This window comes from Helicoverpa zea, chromosome 18 (assembly GCF_022581195.2).
Source record: "Helicoverpa zea isolate HzStark_Cry1AcR chromosome 18, ilHelZeax1.1, whole genome shotgun sequence".
Taxonomy (NCBI): Eukaryota; Metazoa; Arthropoda; class Insecta; order Lepidoptera; family Noctuidae; genus Helicoverpa; species Helicoverpa zea.
In genome coordinates, this window is record NC_061469.1 from 9,839,143 (window position 1) to 9,856,129 (window position 16,987).

At 32.4% G+C, this 16,987-nt stretch overlaps 2 protein-coding genes across 3 annotated transcripts in view; both read left to right on the forward strand.

Moving 5' to 3' along the window:
- The window catches only part of LOC124638846 (neuropeptide CCHamide-1 receptor-like), a 162,787-nt gene that overhangs the window by 128,617 nt on the left and 17,183 nt on the right, over nucleotides 1-16,987 (forward strand). For both annotated transcript variants that reach the window (XM_047175968.1, XM_047175969.1), the window contains exon 5: nucleotides 5,698-5,828. In XM_047175968.1, coding sequence (XP_047031924.1) covers nucleotides 5,698-5,828 — 131 coding nt within the window. The remainder of the gene's footprint in view (nucleotides 1-5,697; nucleotides 5,829-16,987) is intronic.
- LOC124638845 lies at nucleotides 8,270-16,577 on the forward strand. The gene is made up of 2 exons (XM_047175967.1): nucleotides 8,270-15,549; nucleotides 15,636-16,577. The coding sequence occupies exon 1, from the start codon at nucleotides 13,528-13,530 to the stop codon at nucleotides 14,740-14,742; it is 1,215 nt and encodes a 404-aa protein (XP_047031923.1). The 5' UTR covers nucleotides 8,270-13,527; the 3' UTR covers nucleotides 14,743-15,549; nucleotides 15,636-16,577.

Consider the following 16,987-nt stretch of genomic DNA (forward strand, 5'->3'; position numbering starts at 1 on the left):
TGCAACTCACAATAAGAAAATTACTTGCCCATTAAAAAAACCTAATGTAAGTATGTGCGATGATTTTGTAAAGACGCGGGCGAAACCGCGGAAACAGCTAGTTCTGTATGTATTTATAGTATGTTATTTGACGTTCAAGGAGTTATAATCTCATATTATTATTCTGTGGAAACGTCACTTACCCTTCAAGAATTAATTAAGTACGAAGACTAATAAAGCTTAATACCTAATACCTTTATTAGTCTGACATATTGAGTAAGATGTATCATCGAAACGCATATTCGAACAATCAGACCAAAACTACCTTTATTTCTAACAGTTCATAACTAACCCCCGCACTCAGAGACATTTAAATGATTACTTAAATCACTCTTTATTGACAGATTCTCATAGAAATTCTCCACTAAGGAACGGCTTAAGTAACCATTAAATGTCTCTGAGTGTGTCCATAAGCCTCGATCCTCGATGTATTGTCTCGCGGAATTAACGCTTAATATTTTTCCCTAATATTTTGTTTTATTGCCCGGGTAACTGGGGTGAGGAGGTCAGACAGGCAGTCGCTACAGTCATGTAAAACACCGATACTCAGCTGCATCCGGTTAGACTGGAATCCTACCATAACATAGTGCTAGTGGCTAGGTAGATGATGATTTTTCGTAACATTTTATGTCATGGATTTCCGCAAAGTATCGCCTGTTTCCATAATTTATCCACAGTGGAAAAAGCCAAATTGATATTTGTTTCTGAAGTCGGTAAATATGTTTAAAACACAAAAAGGAACTTTCAGAGAACAGTTTTCGTAGTAAAACTATTTTCTTTTTACACGTTTTATGTGTAAATTGAAAATAGTTGTTGCGTTCAATGACATGAAAAACGTTTTTGAAAGCGATTAGTCCCCTGTCATACGCAGTATAATTGTAGTTTTGAACATTTCTTTATGAAACTACAATTTAAGAACGTAAAAGCTTTTTACCGTTAATATTTCTTAGAAAACACGTAGCTAACAATATTTTTTTTCCTATGAATTTGTGGTGTTATAAAATAATAGTTTAAGCTTAGGTAGGTGTATCTGAACGCGAGCAAAGAAATGAGAATTAGCTTGTCTGTTAGAAAAACAAAAGAACGTGACGAAGGAACTAATAATCATAGGGTTATACTTACTTCTAATAACATTGTTTTTGTTTGGATATTGATATGAAGAGTAGAATTAATAACTTTAATATTACCTGTAAATACCACTTAAAACACACAGTTAACTTAAAGGTTACTGGGAAAGTTCCCTTTATTATCATGTACGGTTAGAACATAACTAAGTAACTGTTTAGAAAAGTATTTTTGCCCTGCGGTTTCATGCGCGTCCCGAGTTACCTACTTCGTGGATATAATGAGCCTATATATTATTCTGACGTATGGGCTTATTACTGCCAAGTTTAAGTACTTAGTTATAAATGTTGATATTACGTTGAAACTAAAAAATCCTTCAATTTTTTTACATGTTATTTATTCATGTGATATTAATTCCAATTACTGTCGATTTCTTAATCAAATTAATGACAAGACATAGAACAAACAAAAACAGACTTCTATTTCTATTAATTAAAACATTCACCCATTAAAGTCGGTTTAAATTTAATTTAAAATAGCGCTATAAATTCGAGAAGCAATAGTAAATCATTAACGGAAGAATTCGGAAGCGCAAATGTGTTTAAATTAAATTTATCTTGGATAAACCCAGCTTAAAATACCTATAAATATTAACATTCAGCCTCTCATTCTGTCGACAAGATATTTATAGGTTGTCTCATCAGATATTTCTTATTTTCTTGGTAGCAAGATGAAGTTTGTAAAGTATTTCTAACGGCTTCTGTTATAAAGTTAAACTAAGTCTAATAAGTAAAACTAATATTGAGTATAAACGCGGAACTTTTTGCATGTTTGTTAATCTTTGACGCGTAGGTACTAAACTTATTTTATTATTTATTGAATACTTTTATAGTATCGAACTCATGAAGTCCGATTAAAGTGTTTTGTTCCCACAAATAAGGTTTTAAATCACCTATCTCCCCAACAACACATTTTCCCTTACAGCCAGGTCCACAGCAAAAATAAAAAACAAACATAATTCTTACAAACCACATAAAACGTCAGTTAATATTTCCTTTTACCTGTTTCTTACAAATAAATCTACTTGATATACAACCTCTGTTGCTGGAAACTGTTTGCTGCCCCTGGTTTATGGCAGCACTAAACAATGACAATAATAACTCCAATCGTTAATTGTGACTGGCAACTTTATTGAGCTTTTGTTACTGCTAAGGGCTAGCTTTCAATTGTTTGTGTTATGATGTGGTAGAAATTATTTTCTACTTTTATAAAAGCCAGTAAATCAAAGACTATATACTTATATATCCTCGATGTAGTAAACAGTGTAAGTAAACTATATTTACGTCATTCATTCCATTGAACATTAGATTATCTGAAAGTGCTCTTCATATCATTAGTTTAGATATCTATGAAGTTGTAAGCGGTTATAACAAAAAAAACTAAACATAAAGTCAAAATATAATTCCGCACGAATCATCAAGAATCCCATATTTAAACATACCTATTATACAATAGTTTCTAAAACCTACCTATTATAACACCAATGACTAATATAAAAAAAATAATATCCTGAAACAACAAAAAAATATTACAAAATCTACAAGTAATATCTACAAAACCTACCAATCGTTAACCAAGTAATATTTCCTTCAATAAAACCCTCACCGAATTCCAAACGATGAGGTCCATGTCCCATGTATCCACGTTTCTCATTACGTAAACATTCATATTGGTAAAGGGTCGCGGCACACTTGTCAACTCGGAAAGGGATCGCCACTAACTCGAGCCGTTCAGTCCCTATCATTTCAAGAAAATCATATTTGTTTGGCATTTGGATAGATGTTTTAACTTAATGGCTGAATTTTTTGATACTTGATTTTTATGTTTTTGTGTACTACTGCGGACTTTTTCGCTTGACCACTGGTTATTTTTGCGGTTAAAATCCTGTGGCGCTATTCAAAGACGACCCTTGAAAGATTTAACTTTTGTTAAGGTCATTAGGACAAAGCAATAGTTAAGTATCTCTACCAATAACGGTAGTGTATATGAAACTGATCTAAATATTAAGACATCAATATATCATACATTAAACAATTCTATGAAACTCCGTAGTGCAATATTAACTAATCGGCATCGTAACGTAATTACCTCGCCTCCGGACAATACCTTGATACAGGAGTTACGTTTACGATCCGTTTCCGATTTCATGTGTGTTCCGACCTTTATTCGTAATATCGAATTTCAATACGTATATTGTGCCCCGTGACATTGCTTTCATTCACAAAGCAATATTACTTCGATACAATACGGGCTATGTTATAAAGAGCAAACGTTACCTATATTGAATTTTTCAAATTCATTTTGGATACAAACATTTTGTAGGTATCTATTTTTAGGATAGGTACACAAAAATGTGATGAAAAAATTATATTTTTATTTGGGAACTATATTTTTTGTCACCAAAATTTATATTTGTCATCAAGTTGTATCACCTAATAAATAGATCTATCGCCACGAAATATTTTCGTTCTCAGATAAACAAAGAGTGTTCCCAGGTATGAATTAGCAAATTATTGTTAATATAATGTGTAAAATATGAGATGGATTACCAATAAAATTGTAGTGCATTACATGAATATAAACTTCGTTCTTATAATAATAGTTTTATTACTTAAATAATAGCTTGGTGCTCAAAATGGTAGATCTGTCACCAAATAAATCGATTAATCGATCCCTGACTGCGACTCCTTTTTATTTGTTATTTTGTCACCAATACAGTAGTTACATTTTATTTCGTTCAGTTATTAAAATAATGTATTCGTTACCAATTTAATACATCAGTTTATAATTTTAATAAAAATATGTTCAAAGGGAAGAGGAAGGGAAGGGAGACAAATTGGCGCGCTTTCGGGCCTCAACGAATGGGTTGTAGGTTGGTTGTAGGTACGATCATACGATGCGGGGCGCGGGCAGTGAGATTTTTAACAATAAATATTGATTATTTTGACTTTGATTAATTGTTTTATTTACTATTCAGCTAGAAATTTAATTTAAATATATTTATACTACCTGTGGAAACTAAAGCCCTTGGGGGGAGGCACATGGCCAGTTAAGTAGTAGACTCTTTTGGTTGAAATGATGATGACGACCACCCTACATTTTTAGACCTTCATGAAATTTTCTAGTGATATAATATATGATTTATTGGTGATCTCTTTAAATTAGTTTGCTTAAATACTATTAGGACAAACCTATTATAATACATACAAAATCATTTATTTGGTACTTGACCCCATATCTCCATGATTTTCGGTAATTTATTGTGGAAATGATTTTATATTGTTTGGTGACTACATTTGGTGACAAATCTACTATTTTGAGGGCAAACCCTATTATTTAAGAAACACAAAATGAATTAAATTGGTGACAGCTTAAATCATACCCTTTTTATTTGTAATGGATAAACTTTAAAAACTGGTGGCTTTATTTTATCCCTGTACAGGCAGTAGTTCTAACGGAACGCGGGTGAAACCGCGGGAAACCACTAGTGTATAGTATCTTTCTTTCTTTTTTTATTTTTCTTTCTTCCTTTCTTTTTTTTTATCTTTGTATTTATGTGCTTCTCTGTGTCATGAGAATACTTTGTTCAAGATTCTAAGAATTTCCAGAAACTAACGCCTATTTTACGAACACTAGACTAACGAGCCTGTCAACGGACAGACAGATCAATATTTTTATGATTGATGAGCTTAATATATAGAACTTACATGAATAGGAATGCTCATAAAATATGAAAATCTATTTCTGGACGAGTTGTGTCAAAACCCTATTTAGTAGCTCTTTCAGTTGTTTTAATTTTGGCCTCCCTTTTGCTGTTCAAATATTGGCTTACCCAATAAATCTAATAAAAACCTTAAACTGTAAACAAAAAGCCGATTATAAAATCTATATATCAAAAATACAAACATCTGTATTGATAACCTCCTCCCCTTTTGAGAAGTCGTTTAAAACCTCAACCCATATAAATATCTTAACAAACATCATTAAATCATAATAAACCGTCTAACCCCATCTTATGTTACCACCAAGATACGGTAAAAAACTTAACCCTCCGATGCAAAGCCCGGGACAAAAAAGTCCCGTTTTAAGAAATTACCAGAAACGTATTCTGAAAACGTAAGGGGCATTGATATAGGTCCTGAAACCTGCCACCTGTGACCATCACTCTTAGCCTGTATTTATAACCCTGTGTCGGAATACTGAAAACGTTTGTTTTTCTAAGATTGGAAAACATTGAGGATGTATCAAGATTTATTTTCAAAAAAAATCTGCTGTATTTTTTTATTGTAAGTTAAGTTTCTTTATATTAGAAAAAATATCGATGATATTAAAATTAGAAAGAGTTTGTATAAATTAGACTTCGATATTCTAATTTATAAGCTATATTTTTTTCCAAGATTAATAAAGATCCAATAAGACATTTGTGTAAGAAGAACTTGACTTACAACAAACACTCACAAACTTTCGGCTCTATAACAACAAATACTGAGTAAATTAAACTACTGATAAACTAAATTATTTTTATTTTTTCAGGAGGCAGTAAACGAGCCACCAGACTGACGGTAGCCACAGCAATCGGGATCTGGATCCTGGCAGCTGTCCTGGCCACTCCAGCGTACATCGGCTCCTACGTGAGAGCGTTCGTCGTCAACCCCACTACACAGGTATTCCGCATTGAGTATATTGGAATAGTTCAGCCTGATGGCATTTTGAAAAGGGTGACAATAAGAATGGCGTGTTCATTACTTGCGCGGTAACTTTATTCAGTAACATTGGCAAAGGGATATCTCTGATTATCTGGAAATGGAATATGATAATATTATACGTTAAATGCAAAAAGTGTTTTCGATTGGTTGCCCTTGCTACCACAGTATTACATTTTAGCATAATATCAAGTTAGAATTAAGCGGTTAAATAGAATAGCTACATTTGTACGTCGAAAAAAAATCTATTCTGATATATTTTTTAATTTTGCACCACACAACACGGCTCAAAAAATATTAAAAAGGAAATAAACAACTACTCTAAATGGCTACACATAGTTCGTTTCATACACATTTTTACTAGTACCCAAACTTTTCCACTTTTTACTAGTACCCAAACTTTTCCACTTTCCACTGGTACCCAAACTGTCGACCACTGTCTAAAAAACGAAAAACAAACCTGAATTAAAATAGCGAGGGTCGGTAGGTTCATACTATTCGACATAATGTTTCTATCTACTACCACGGACTTTTCCACCTGATCACGTAAATTTTTGCACTTAAAATTCTACGACGCTGTTCAAAGAAAACCCCTAATTAACCCTTAGAGATATACAATATATATATAAGTATTTTGATAAGTTTTTTTCGAATCCATCGCTATACTTATAGATCGTCACTGCTCGCCCGTTGTAGTTATGTAAATACGTACCTATACTAGCCGGACACTGTCTCTTAAGATACAGGCCACACCCTAGAGCGCTATTACAAAATCGAATTGCTCAGTTGTAGGTAAATTAGACGATAGCCGGCAGCACTTGCGCATGTGTGCGTCTAGTGAAATACGCAACGCACACCTGCGGACCGCCACGCGGCACAAACAAACTTGAGACTTTGCCACTTTTTTCCGAAATAATTTATTGTTTTTATAGTTTATGAAATATTATTTGTACCGATGAATTTTATAACCTAGAATAGCTCGATTGAGTTACAATAAACAAGTAATCGTTTACAATTTTTAAATTATTTAATCGACAACCAAACTTTTCACCATGTTTATCAATTATAAGTAACTGATTTATAAAAAAACTAAAATCTATAATTCGTCTTCCATGTATTGTATCTTCATTTTCCTGCAACAATGAAAACTAGGAATGTAGATAGTTTATTAAAACAAATATGTCACGTATACCTTTTGCGGGTGACAAAAAATACTTACCATATTATTTGTACTGGTATTCAATTGAGTCTGATAGTCTGAATTAAATATGCTTTCATTATCCTGCAAGAATCAAAGAAGTCCAATTACATTATTATGCAACAGCGAAACTAACGACGATGACATTTACGTACATATTTCTTTATAACCAACATCAAAAAAAGAGAACCCAATCTATAACATTTTCGAATTAGAATATCATGGCCTAATACTTATGTATATTACATTTCAATCAGATCATTATAACTAATAAATAAAATAAAACTCACTAGTATCAAAACGTGTTAGATGCGTAGGTTGCGCTATATTTTTCGAACTCCGGCGAGTTTACGCGGCGCAACAGCGAGCGATACGTCCCTCCTCGGTAAGCGCCTGGCGCTGACTAAAGTTGAACACCGCGCGTCACAAGATTTATATTGATTTTTGCATTGCAAACAAAAATTATTTTAAAATATTGTTTTACTTTTAAATAGACCAAATTTTTTTTTCAAGCTTTATAACAATACCACCTTAATTATTAAATGTTTTTTATTTGAATTTGGATTCTACTTTCATAGATAAAAAATATAGTTTCGTACGGAAAATTGTCAATAACTCTCAGTTTTATAGAATTATTTTTGGTGTAATACTGTATGAATTGTAATAAATTGATTTAAGCACTTCCAAGTACAAGATATAGTTGTATCTTGAACATTTTTATAAATGGTTAAATTGCTATATCCTCGGAGTACCGAAGCATCAAAAGATACCCAAAAGCAACATTTTATGAAACATCCTTTGCAGAGACAAAGATTTTACTGATGTACGTGGACAAATTAAAATATTTATTTAATACACTTTCAAGATAAATGATCAAACTTTCTGAATCTTATTTTTGTTTTTTTATTGTGACTATATCCAAAGCATCAAAACTCGTATAAAACGTTTAAATTCGCGAAAATTTGTGATAGCCCTCTTAAGGGACAGGGTTTACTTATTGCTGCATACAGATTACTGCAACATACGATCAAATGATAAATAACTAAAACTACTTGATACTTGCAAACCTTGTTCTACTTACTGTAGCTGTATCTTTATCAATAGGTAAATGTTTTTATTTATTTATTATATAAAGATTTAACCTTCTAGGAAAACATTATCGTTTATTTAACTTCATTACAGTAGGATATTATTGGGCATTCTAATCCACCTTCCGTTCCTACGGCTCACTCCGTTCGCCTCCGTCGCTCTCGGTGGATTAGAATGCCCAATAATATAAATGGATTACCTTGATCGATCAGCAAACGGATTGGGCGCCATTCCAATTGGTTATTAGTTTAAAACTAAAACGAGCATGAGAACAGACTATTTAGTGTTTGCTGGCGTAATGTTGCTTATAAATGTGAATGTAACAAATTAATTGAGTCATTTTTAGTCTGTTCGTTTCATGTAGTAACCATGAAGTTTGTCAAACAGCCACAATCATTAAATGTGAATACAGTTTGTATTGAGCCTCGAAATACTGGTTCTCGTCATGGAGACCTACTACCCAACTCTGTACGTTGCATTATTTGCGGGCCTTCCAATTCTGGGAAAACTAATTTGTTAATAGGTCTTCTCATACATGAGAATGGATTAAGATTTCAAAATGTTTATGTTTATTCGAAAACTCTGCATCAACCCAAATACATTTTTTTAGAACAAGTTTTGCAACGAGTTCCTGGTGTATCATTCCAGAAATATCATGGTAATGAGGAAGTACTGAGTGTCCAGGAGGCAAAACCTAATTCTGTGATCATATTTGATGATGTTGCTTGCGAAAACCAAAACAATATGCGTGATTACTTTGCGATGGGAAGACATAAATGTATTGATTGTTTTTATCTTAACCAAACATATACTAAAATTCCTAAACAGTTAGTTCGGGACAATGCTAACTTAATTATACTTTTTAAACAAGATGAAATTAATTTGAAACATATTTATGAAGAACATGTCAACACTGATATGTCATGGAGCGAATTCCGTGAAATGTGTTCAAAAATATGGAGTGAACCTTTCAATTATATAGTCATTAATAAGGATTGTTCCAAAAATAAAGGATGTTACAGAAATAAATTTGACACTTTTGTAATCTTTGATTAAGATCATAAATATTTAAGTATCTTACCACAGAAATATTATTATTCGTTAAACAACGCTTAACCTATCAAGATATAAAAATGGAAAAAACATTAAAAAAACAAATTGTTGATGCTGCAGAAGCTGTTAAGAAAAAAATACGAAAGATGAAAGACATTGAGATTGATAATAATCAGACACTGGAGTCAATGTTCAAGCCTGTAACAGAACCTCTCAACCTAATTGCAAATGCAAGCCAGCAACCGCCTCGTTTATATGCTACGGGAAATGAAGAAGCAGATATTTCATTTATTGATTCAGCTTCTCAGAAAGAAAACCTGAGTAAAGTCGACGGTGACTATGAATCCGACAAGGACAGTGATTGTTCGTTTCAATCATTGGTTGAAAATAAACAGGGTGATACATCATCTTGGTCAATAACCTCAGAAGCACTTGCCGGGGTCCCATATGGTGTCAGAGTGGTGGATGGGAACTTGATGCTAGGTTCAGCTCGCATAACAATCAGCGATGAATATATTAATGTGTCTGGTCACAAATATCAAAATACACCTGGTTTAAAACAGTTGTTGCTAAAGAAAGATGTAGATTTAAGTTTGGTAACCGACAGGGATATGCAACATTATAAGTCAATGCTACTCGATACAAATGCTCATCGACGAGACTATGATTCCGGTAAACCAATAAAAAGTAATAAGGGGCAGAAATATTTACAAGTTATTAAGCCACTTTTTAAACTACAAAGTACCATCCAAGACAGTATTCCGAAGGGAAAAGGACTGTCATTGACAAAAATGTGGAAAAAGAACACAGATTTTGTATATTGGGATGATCCAAATGAACTAGTGGATAGGTTAAAATTACTGATAGCTTCTCGAGATGCTGGTAACACTGGAGTTAACAATGAAATTATATCTATCATTGAAGAATTGCGTGAAAATAAAATAATAAATAAATGATTTTAAAAAATGTATTCATTTTATTGTTAACCTTTCATCAATATACACCTAAATATGAACGTAGACAAATTTGGACATCACGTTCATAAAAGATTACGTTTAACAGAGTTACTTGACTTTAATGAGAACGCCCTGTGCAAGTCAGAAACGGGAGACTATGATTTAAAAACAATTAGATTGAAAGGAATAAGATCTCCTGTAGAAGGAGACGAAGCTGTGAACAAGGATTATGTAGATCGAATGAATGCTCAGACAGTACAAGAATTCAATAGACTGATTTCTTCATTACGTTCTCAAATTATAATAGATGGGCAAAATGCAGTTAAGTCTTATTTAAAAACAAAGTCATCAGACGTTTTGACTCATTTCGAAGACAAGTTTTATACTAAAGCAGAGGTAGATAAGTTAATTAAAAATTTCCCTAATGGCAAAACAGCAAATAGTTAATGAAATACATAAAGCCGCACGAAGAAATTTCCTGAGGCGTTCAGTTATTTTAAAAGGAATCGATGATTTGTGGCAAGCCGATCTGATGGACATGCAAAACTTGAAAAAGTATAATAAAAGTTACAATTATGTGCTAGTGGTTATTGATTGCTTCTCAAAGTATGCTTGGGCGGAACCATTGAAATCAAAAAATAAACAAGATGTTACTCATGCATTTGAAAGGATATTGATTGATAGTAATCGCAGACCTGTTAATTTACAAACGGATATGGGGACCGAGTTTTATAACAATACGTTTCAGAATCTTATGAAGACGAACAATATTAACCATTACTCAACGTTTTCAACCAAAAAAGCTTCGATTGTTGAAAGACTAATAAGAACTATTAAAAACAAGTTATATAAATCTTTTAGCTATAACGGAAACTACAAATGGTTAGGACAACCGTTAGAAGTAATATTGAAGACATATAATAATACAAAGCATCAGACTATTAAATATAAACCAGCTGAAGTAAATAAATATAATGAACACGATATAAAAGAAAATATTAACAGAACATTAAAGAAAATATCTTCTCTCCATACAAAGAAACCTAAGTTTAAAGTAGGCGATTATGTACGCATCAGTAAATACAAACACAATTTCGAGAAAGGTTACACCCCCAATTGGTCAACTGAATTATTTACTATTAAAAAGATTAATAAAACCATACCAGTAACATACCACATAGAAGATCAGCGAAAAAAAATAATATTGGGGGCATTTTATGAGCAAGAACTTCAGAAATCTAATTATTCTGATGTTTATTTGATAGAAAAAGTTTTAAAAAGAAGAGGACGTAAACTGTTCGTGAAGTGGTTAGGTCTGAATGATGAAGAAAACAGTTGGATTGATAAAGCTGCAATAATGAGTTAAAATATATAAATAATACAGATGTAATATTTGTATCAGTACACTTAAAGTAATGCAAGGTGGTGGACTAGTAAATAACATAATTAATAATCTACCGTTCGAAGTTCATTTGCCCGGATACAATTATTGCGGACCAGGAACTAAACTTCAAAAACGATTGTTGCGAGGTGATCGAGGCGTGAATAAGCTAGACGAAGCTTGTATGCACCACGACATTGCTTACGCAAATCATACAGATCTATCCCATCGTCACAAAGCTGACTTACAATTACTCAACATGGCTAAACAAAGACTTAAATCAAAAGATGCGGGAAAAGGTGAAAAGTTAAGCTCATGGCTAGTGAGCAAGGTTATGAAAGCAAAACTGAAGTCTGGTTCCGGTGTAAAAACATTTAGAAGCTTGGTTTCAAAAATTAGATCAAAAATTAAAAAAATGAAACCCAAGAATAGTAAAACTTTGATTAAAGTTGCTTATTTAGCAGCAAAAAAAATGTTTCCAGGAATTAATCGAATTCGAGTACCGCGAGTAATACCTTTGCCAAAGACTGGAGGGGTTTTGCCTCTAATCCCTATTTTCGCTGGTTTATCAGCTTTAGGAACTTTAGCTGGTGGTGCCGCTGGTATTGCAAAAACTGTGAATGATTACAAAGCAGCTCAGCAAAATTTACGAGAAACAGAACGACACAATAAGGTTATGGAAGGCTTAGTGGTGGGCAAGGGTTTATACATTAAACCGTACAAAAATGGCAAAGGTTTGTTTATAAAACCATCAAAAAACTAAAAAGTATGCTACCCAATCGTCCTCTGACTAATGTAGATATTCAAAAGTATGCAAAAGACATCCCATATTTCCGGGGAATCTACATGAAGGATCAGTTACCAAGGAAGCCGAAAAAAATTGAATGCGCTATCGTAAACTTAGACGATTCTAAGAACGAAGGAACTCATTGGGTAGCTTATGTTAAATTATACAAGCATTGTGAATATTTTGATAGCTATGGAGATTTAAAACCTCCAACAGAATTAATGCGATATTTTAAGAATTGTAATGTTTATTATAACTACACAAGATATCAAAGATTCAATGCAGTAAATTGTGGTCACTTATGTTTAGAGTATTTGATGACTTTTTGGAATAAAAAAATATAAAATGTATGTTTTTCTTTAATTTTAATCATTTCCACAATGTCACTCACTTTGTCAATAACTGGAAATTCGTCAAATTTATCTACATACTATCCAAATACGTTGCAACTAGATGGAGCTTATGAGTGCGCCTTATTGCATTTTTCAACATTTAATTCTATTCCCAACATTGACAAAACGAATAACAAGTTCTACTACGGTTCCAACGAAGTTATTGAAATACCGGAAGGTACATATGAATTGCAAGATATCAGTGATTATTTAAAATCTGAAATTAAGGATGCAACAATAAAACTACTGTGCAATAATAATACGTTAAAAACTACTATTTTCTGTACAAAAGACATTGATTTTAGCAAAGAAAGCTCTTTCAGAAGACTGTTAGGATTTAATAAGCAGATTTTAAAAGGTAATAAATGGCATGTATCACAGTTTCCAGTCAACATTTTACCTACGACTGTGATCAGGGTTGAATGTGATATTGTAAGCGGCTCGTTTATAAACGGTGAACCAAGTCACATTATTCACGAATTTGCACTCAACGTGCCACCTGGATATAGGATCATAGAAATACCGAAGAACGCAATATACTTTCCGATAAATCAAAATAATATAAGCTGTATTCATATTAGGCTATTAGACATAAGGAATCGCTTAATAAATTTACGTGGTGAAGAAGTGCAGCTGTATTTGCATCTTAGACGAAAAAATGATTGACTACAATAAATATGTACCTCAACAAGTTAAAAATATCAGTTCTACTCGAGCTACTCACCATACAAGACCACGCTCTAAGAAGAAAATAAAATTAACTAAAGATAATAAGGCATTCCTTAAAGCAATCGGATTACTAAAATGAATATATTAGACGTTTTATCCACTCCGACTTACGACACTGCAATAGAAGGAATTGAATTTCATTCTTACAAACCCTACGTAACAAGTTTTAATAGAAATGATGAAATACGTATACCTATCAATCAACAGGACCTGTACATATTACCATCAGCTAGCACTTTATATTTGGAAGGAACCGTTATAGTTAGCAAGAAGGATACGAAAGACAAAGCTACTAGTGTCCATTTCACCAACAATGCTCTACTTTACTTATTTCAAGATATTAGGTATGAGCTAAATGGAGTAGAGATAGATAAAATAAAAAATGCTGGTATAACTACAACCATAAAATCGTTAATATCAATGAATGAGGGCGAATCAAAGATGTCTAACGCCTGGGGTTGGAATATCGATGGAATAAAAAATAATCATGGAGGAAGTTTTTCTGCTTCTATCCCACTTCGCAATATCCTCGGTTTCGCTGAAGATTTTAAAAAAGTCATCATAAATAGTAGACACGAACTGGTACTGTTACGAAGTAACACTAATTTGAACGCTGTAAAACTTAGCACCGGCGAAGTAGTGGATGACGTTCACATCAACAAAATCATATGGCGCGTACCACATGTTAAAGTATCAGATAAAGAAAAAATTTCTTTGCTAAAACTGTTAGAAAAAGATCGTCCGCTTCAGATGATTTACAGAAATTGGGATCTCTACGAATATCCAGCTTTACCTAAAACTACAAAGCATACGTGGTCTATCAAAACTGCATCTCAAATTGAAAAACCAAGATACGTCATTATAGGCTTACAGACAAATAGGAAAAATAGTGCAAGTTCTGACATGTCTCAATTCGATCACTGCAATGTTCGTGACGTAAAAGTGTACCTAAATTCAACTTATTTTCCATATGAAAGTCTTAATGTGAACTTCGCTAATAACAGAATTGCATTATTATATGAGCAATACGTCAGATTTCAACAGTCGTATTACGGACGCCGTCCAGAACCCTTGTTAAGTGAGAAACAGTTTAAAGATTTAGCACCGCTGTTTGTAGTCGATTGCTCTAGACAAGCAGATAATCTAAAGGCGAGTCCTGTCGTAGATGTAAGAGTAGAAATTGAGAGTGATTCGGAACTACCAGATCAAACTGCAGCTTATTGTCTCATTCTGAATGACTGCATTGTTGAATACAAGCCATTAAGTAACATCGTAAAGAAGATATCATGAACGCAGATACCATCATAGTTGATCTCCAAGGATTTAAAGATAATCAAAATAATTTTATCGTGAAGGAAGTGGCCATTGTAAGTCAGGAACTTACCCAAACATTCTTAGTAAAACCACCATATCCGTTTCATTATTTGTCTAAAGAAGAAAAGAAGCAAGTGAGATGGATAGAAAGAAATCGAGGAATTTACTGGAGTGAGGGCTACATCGATTATAAAGAATTTCAACGCATCGTAGTATTATATCTCGAGAATAAGAAAATAATGACCAAGGGTTTGGAAAAAATACAGTGGATTCAAGAATTATGCACGAACTGTAAAGTGATTGATCTTGGTGAAAAGGGATGTCCTAATCTTTCAACATTAAAAAGAATGTTTTTAAAAAATAAAAGAGACTTTAACTGTGTGCATCATAGAATTAACTGTGCATTAAATAATGCTGTGTGTATAAGAAAATGGTATTTTGATAATAACATGTCTGTGTTTAATTTATTCAGCAAAAAGTTTGGAAATGATGAAGTGGATTGTTAATAATGTGTCATAAAATACCATTATACATACTTATATTATGAAAAACATTCGTTTCATGTTCATTCCTGTCTATTGCACTTACACGTGTCTGGTGCTAAATATGACACCACACAGGTGCACTCGTATAAAGAATACAGGTTTAAACTTGTTAAAACATGACATTGATTCAAAGCATACGAGTCTTTATTGAGTACTGTTACATTAAACTATTTCACTTCCTTCGTCATTGCGCTGTCCGTTGTCGAAGTGGTAACATCTCATCAAAAAATAAAACATTGTAAGTATTGACCCTATATCTTTCTATCAGTATATCTTTATTACTCATTTTGATTTAAAACTTACTTATTGTTTTATCTGTTTCAGATCATCAATAATGTGTGATTCTCCTGACATTCGTTTCTCACAATACGCTCAAGGTTTTCCTACTCCAAGTTTGAGCTGGCATACACCAGAGCCACAACCTCGTGCGAGTAAGAAGCCTAGAGTGAGACGTCAAAAGCAAAAGCAGACTCCAGTGTACCAATCGTTCGTCATCAACAATGAGAAGAAAAAAGGAGTACGGCTCATTCAAGTACAAGTGTTGGACATTAATGAACAACAAAAACCTGCAACCCCTGACGGAGAAGTGCTAGTGATGAGTGCGCAATACGTTGTGACTGAGCCTGTGGACTATATAATGGACGAGACACAGGCATTAATAAATAAAATATCCAAAAAACTTTGTGAAGACTATAGTTATAAGTTATAAGTTAAGTATGATTATTTGTAGATATGTATGTAAATATGTTGCATGTGAATAATATAGGTAGATTTTAGTTATTAACTTTAGGATATTTATATTATTTTGTCTACACACATCACATGTTTAATTGTAATCTTTATATATATGTAAGGAAACTTTGTGAAAACTATAGTTATAATTAAGTATGATTATTTGTATGTATGTAAATATGTTGCATGTGAATAATATAGGTAGATTTTAGTTATTAACATTAGGATATTTCTATTATTTTGTCTACACATCACATGTTTAATTGTAATCATTATATTAAATATATAAGGAAATCACATTTTAATCTAAGTTTATAAAAATAATTGTACCTAGCCATAATTAGCTGTGTAGTAGTATTGTAGTTGATTCTGGTAATATTATATTTGCGCAGTTATAAAGTTAATTTTATAGTAATGTTGTAAAAATATATAATGTTTAAACTTTATCTAGAATAGTTTGTAGTTTATCAATGTACATATAATATTATAAGTTACTGTTATATATTTAAATAAACAGGATAAATTTTAAATTTATATTATGTTTCATTTTCTATTATAATTAATCATTGGTATTTAAATTAGCTATAGGAAAATTGTATTTACAGTTTTTTAATTCATAAATATACGCTAATATGGTCATAAAATATATTAAATAAAAACAATGATTAAAAACCATAATTTGAAACAAAAATATTTTACTGTAGCTAATTTAAAGTTAGTAAGGCAGCATTACATTGCATATTCATAAAAAAAAAAATACAATAAAAAAAATTAAAAAAAAAAAAAATATGGAAAGGATGTAAGAAAGGCACAGTATGAAGAATGAAAGTACGAGAGGAATGTATTGCGAGAACTGGTATGGATGAGGAGTTACATTGACGGAACTAATCCGTAAAAAAAAAACAATGTCATGTTTTAACAAGTTTAAACCTGTATACTTTATA

Bases quoted from the DNA above. Each gene is read 5' to 3' on its own strand.
- LOC124638845 (XM_047175967.1), top strand. From the start codon at position 13,528: ATGAATATATTAGACGTTTTATCCACTCCGACTTACGACACTGCAATA.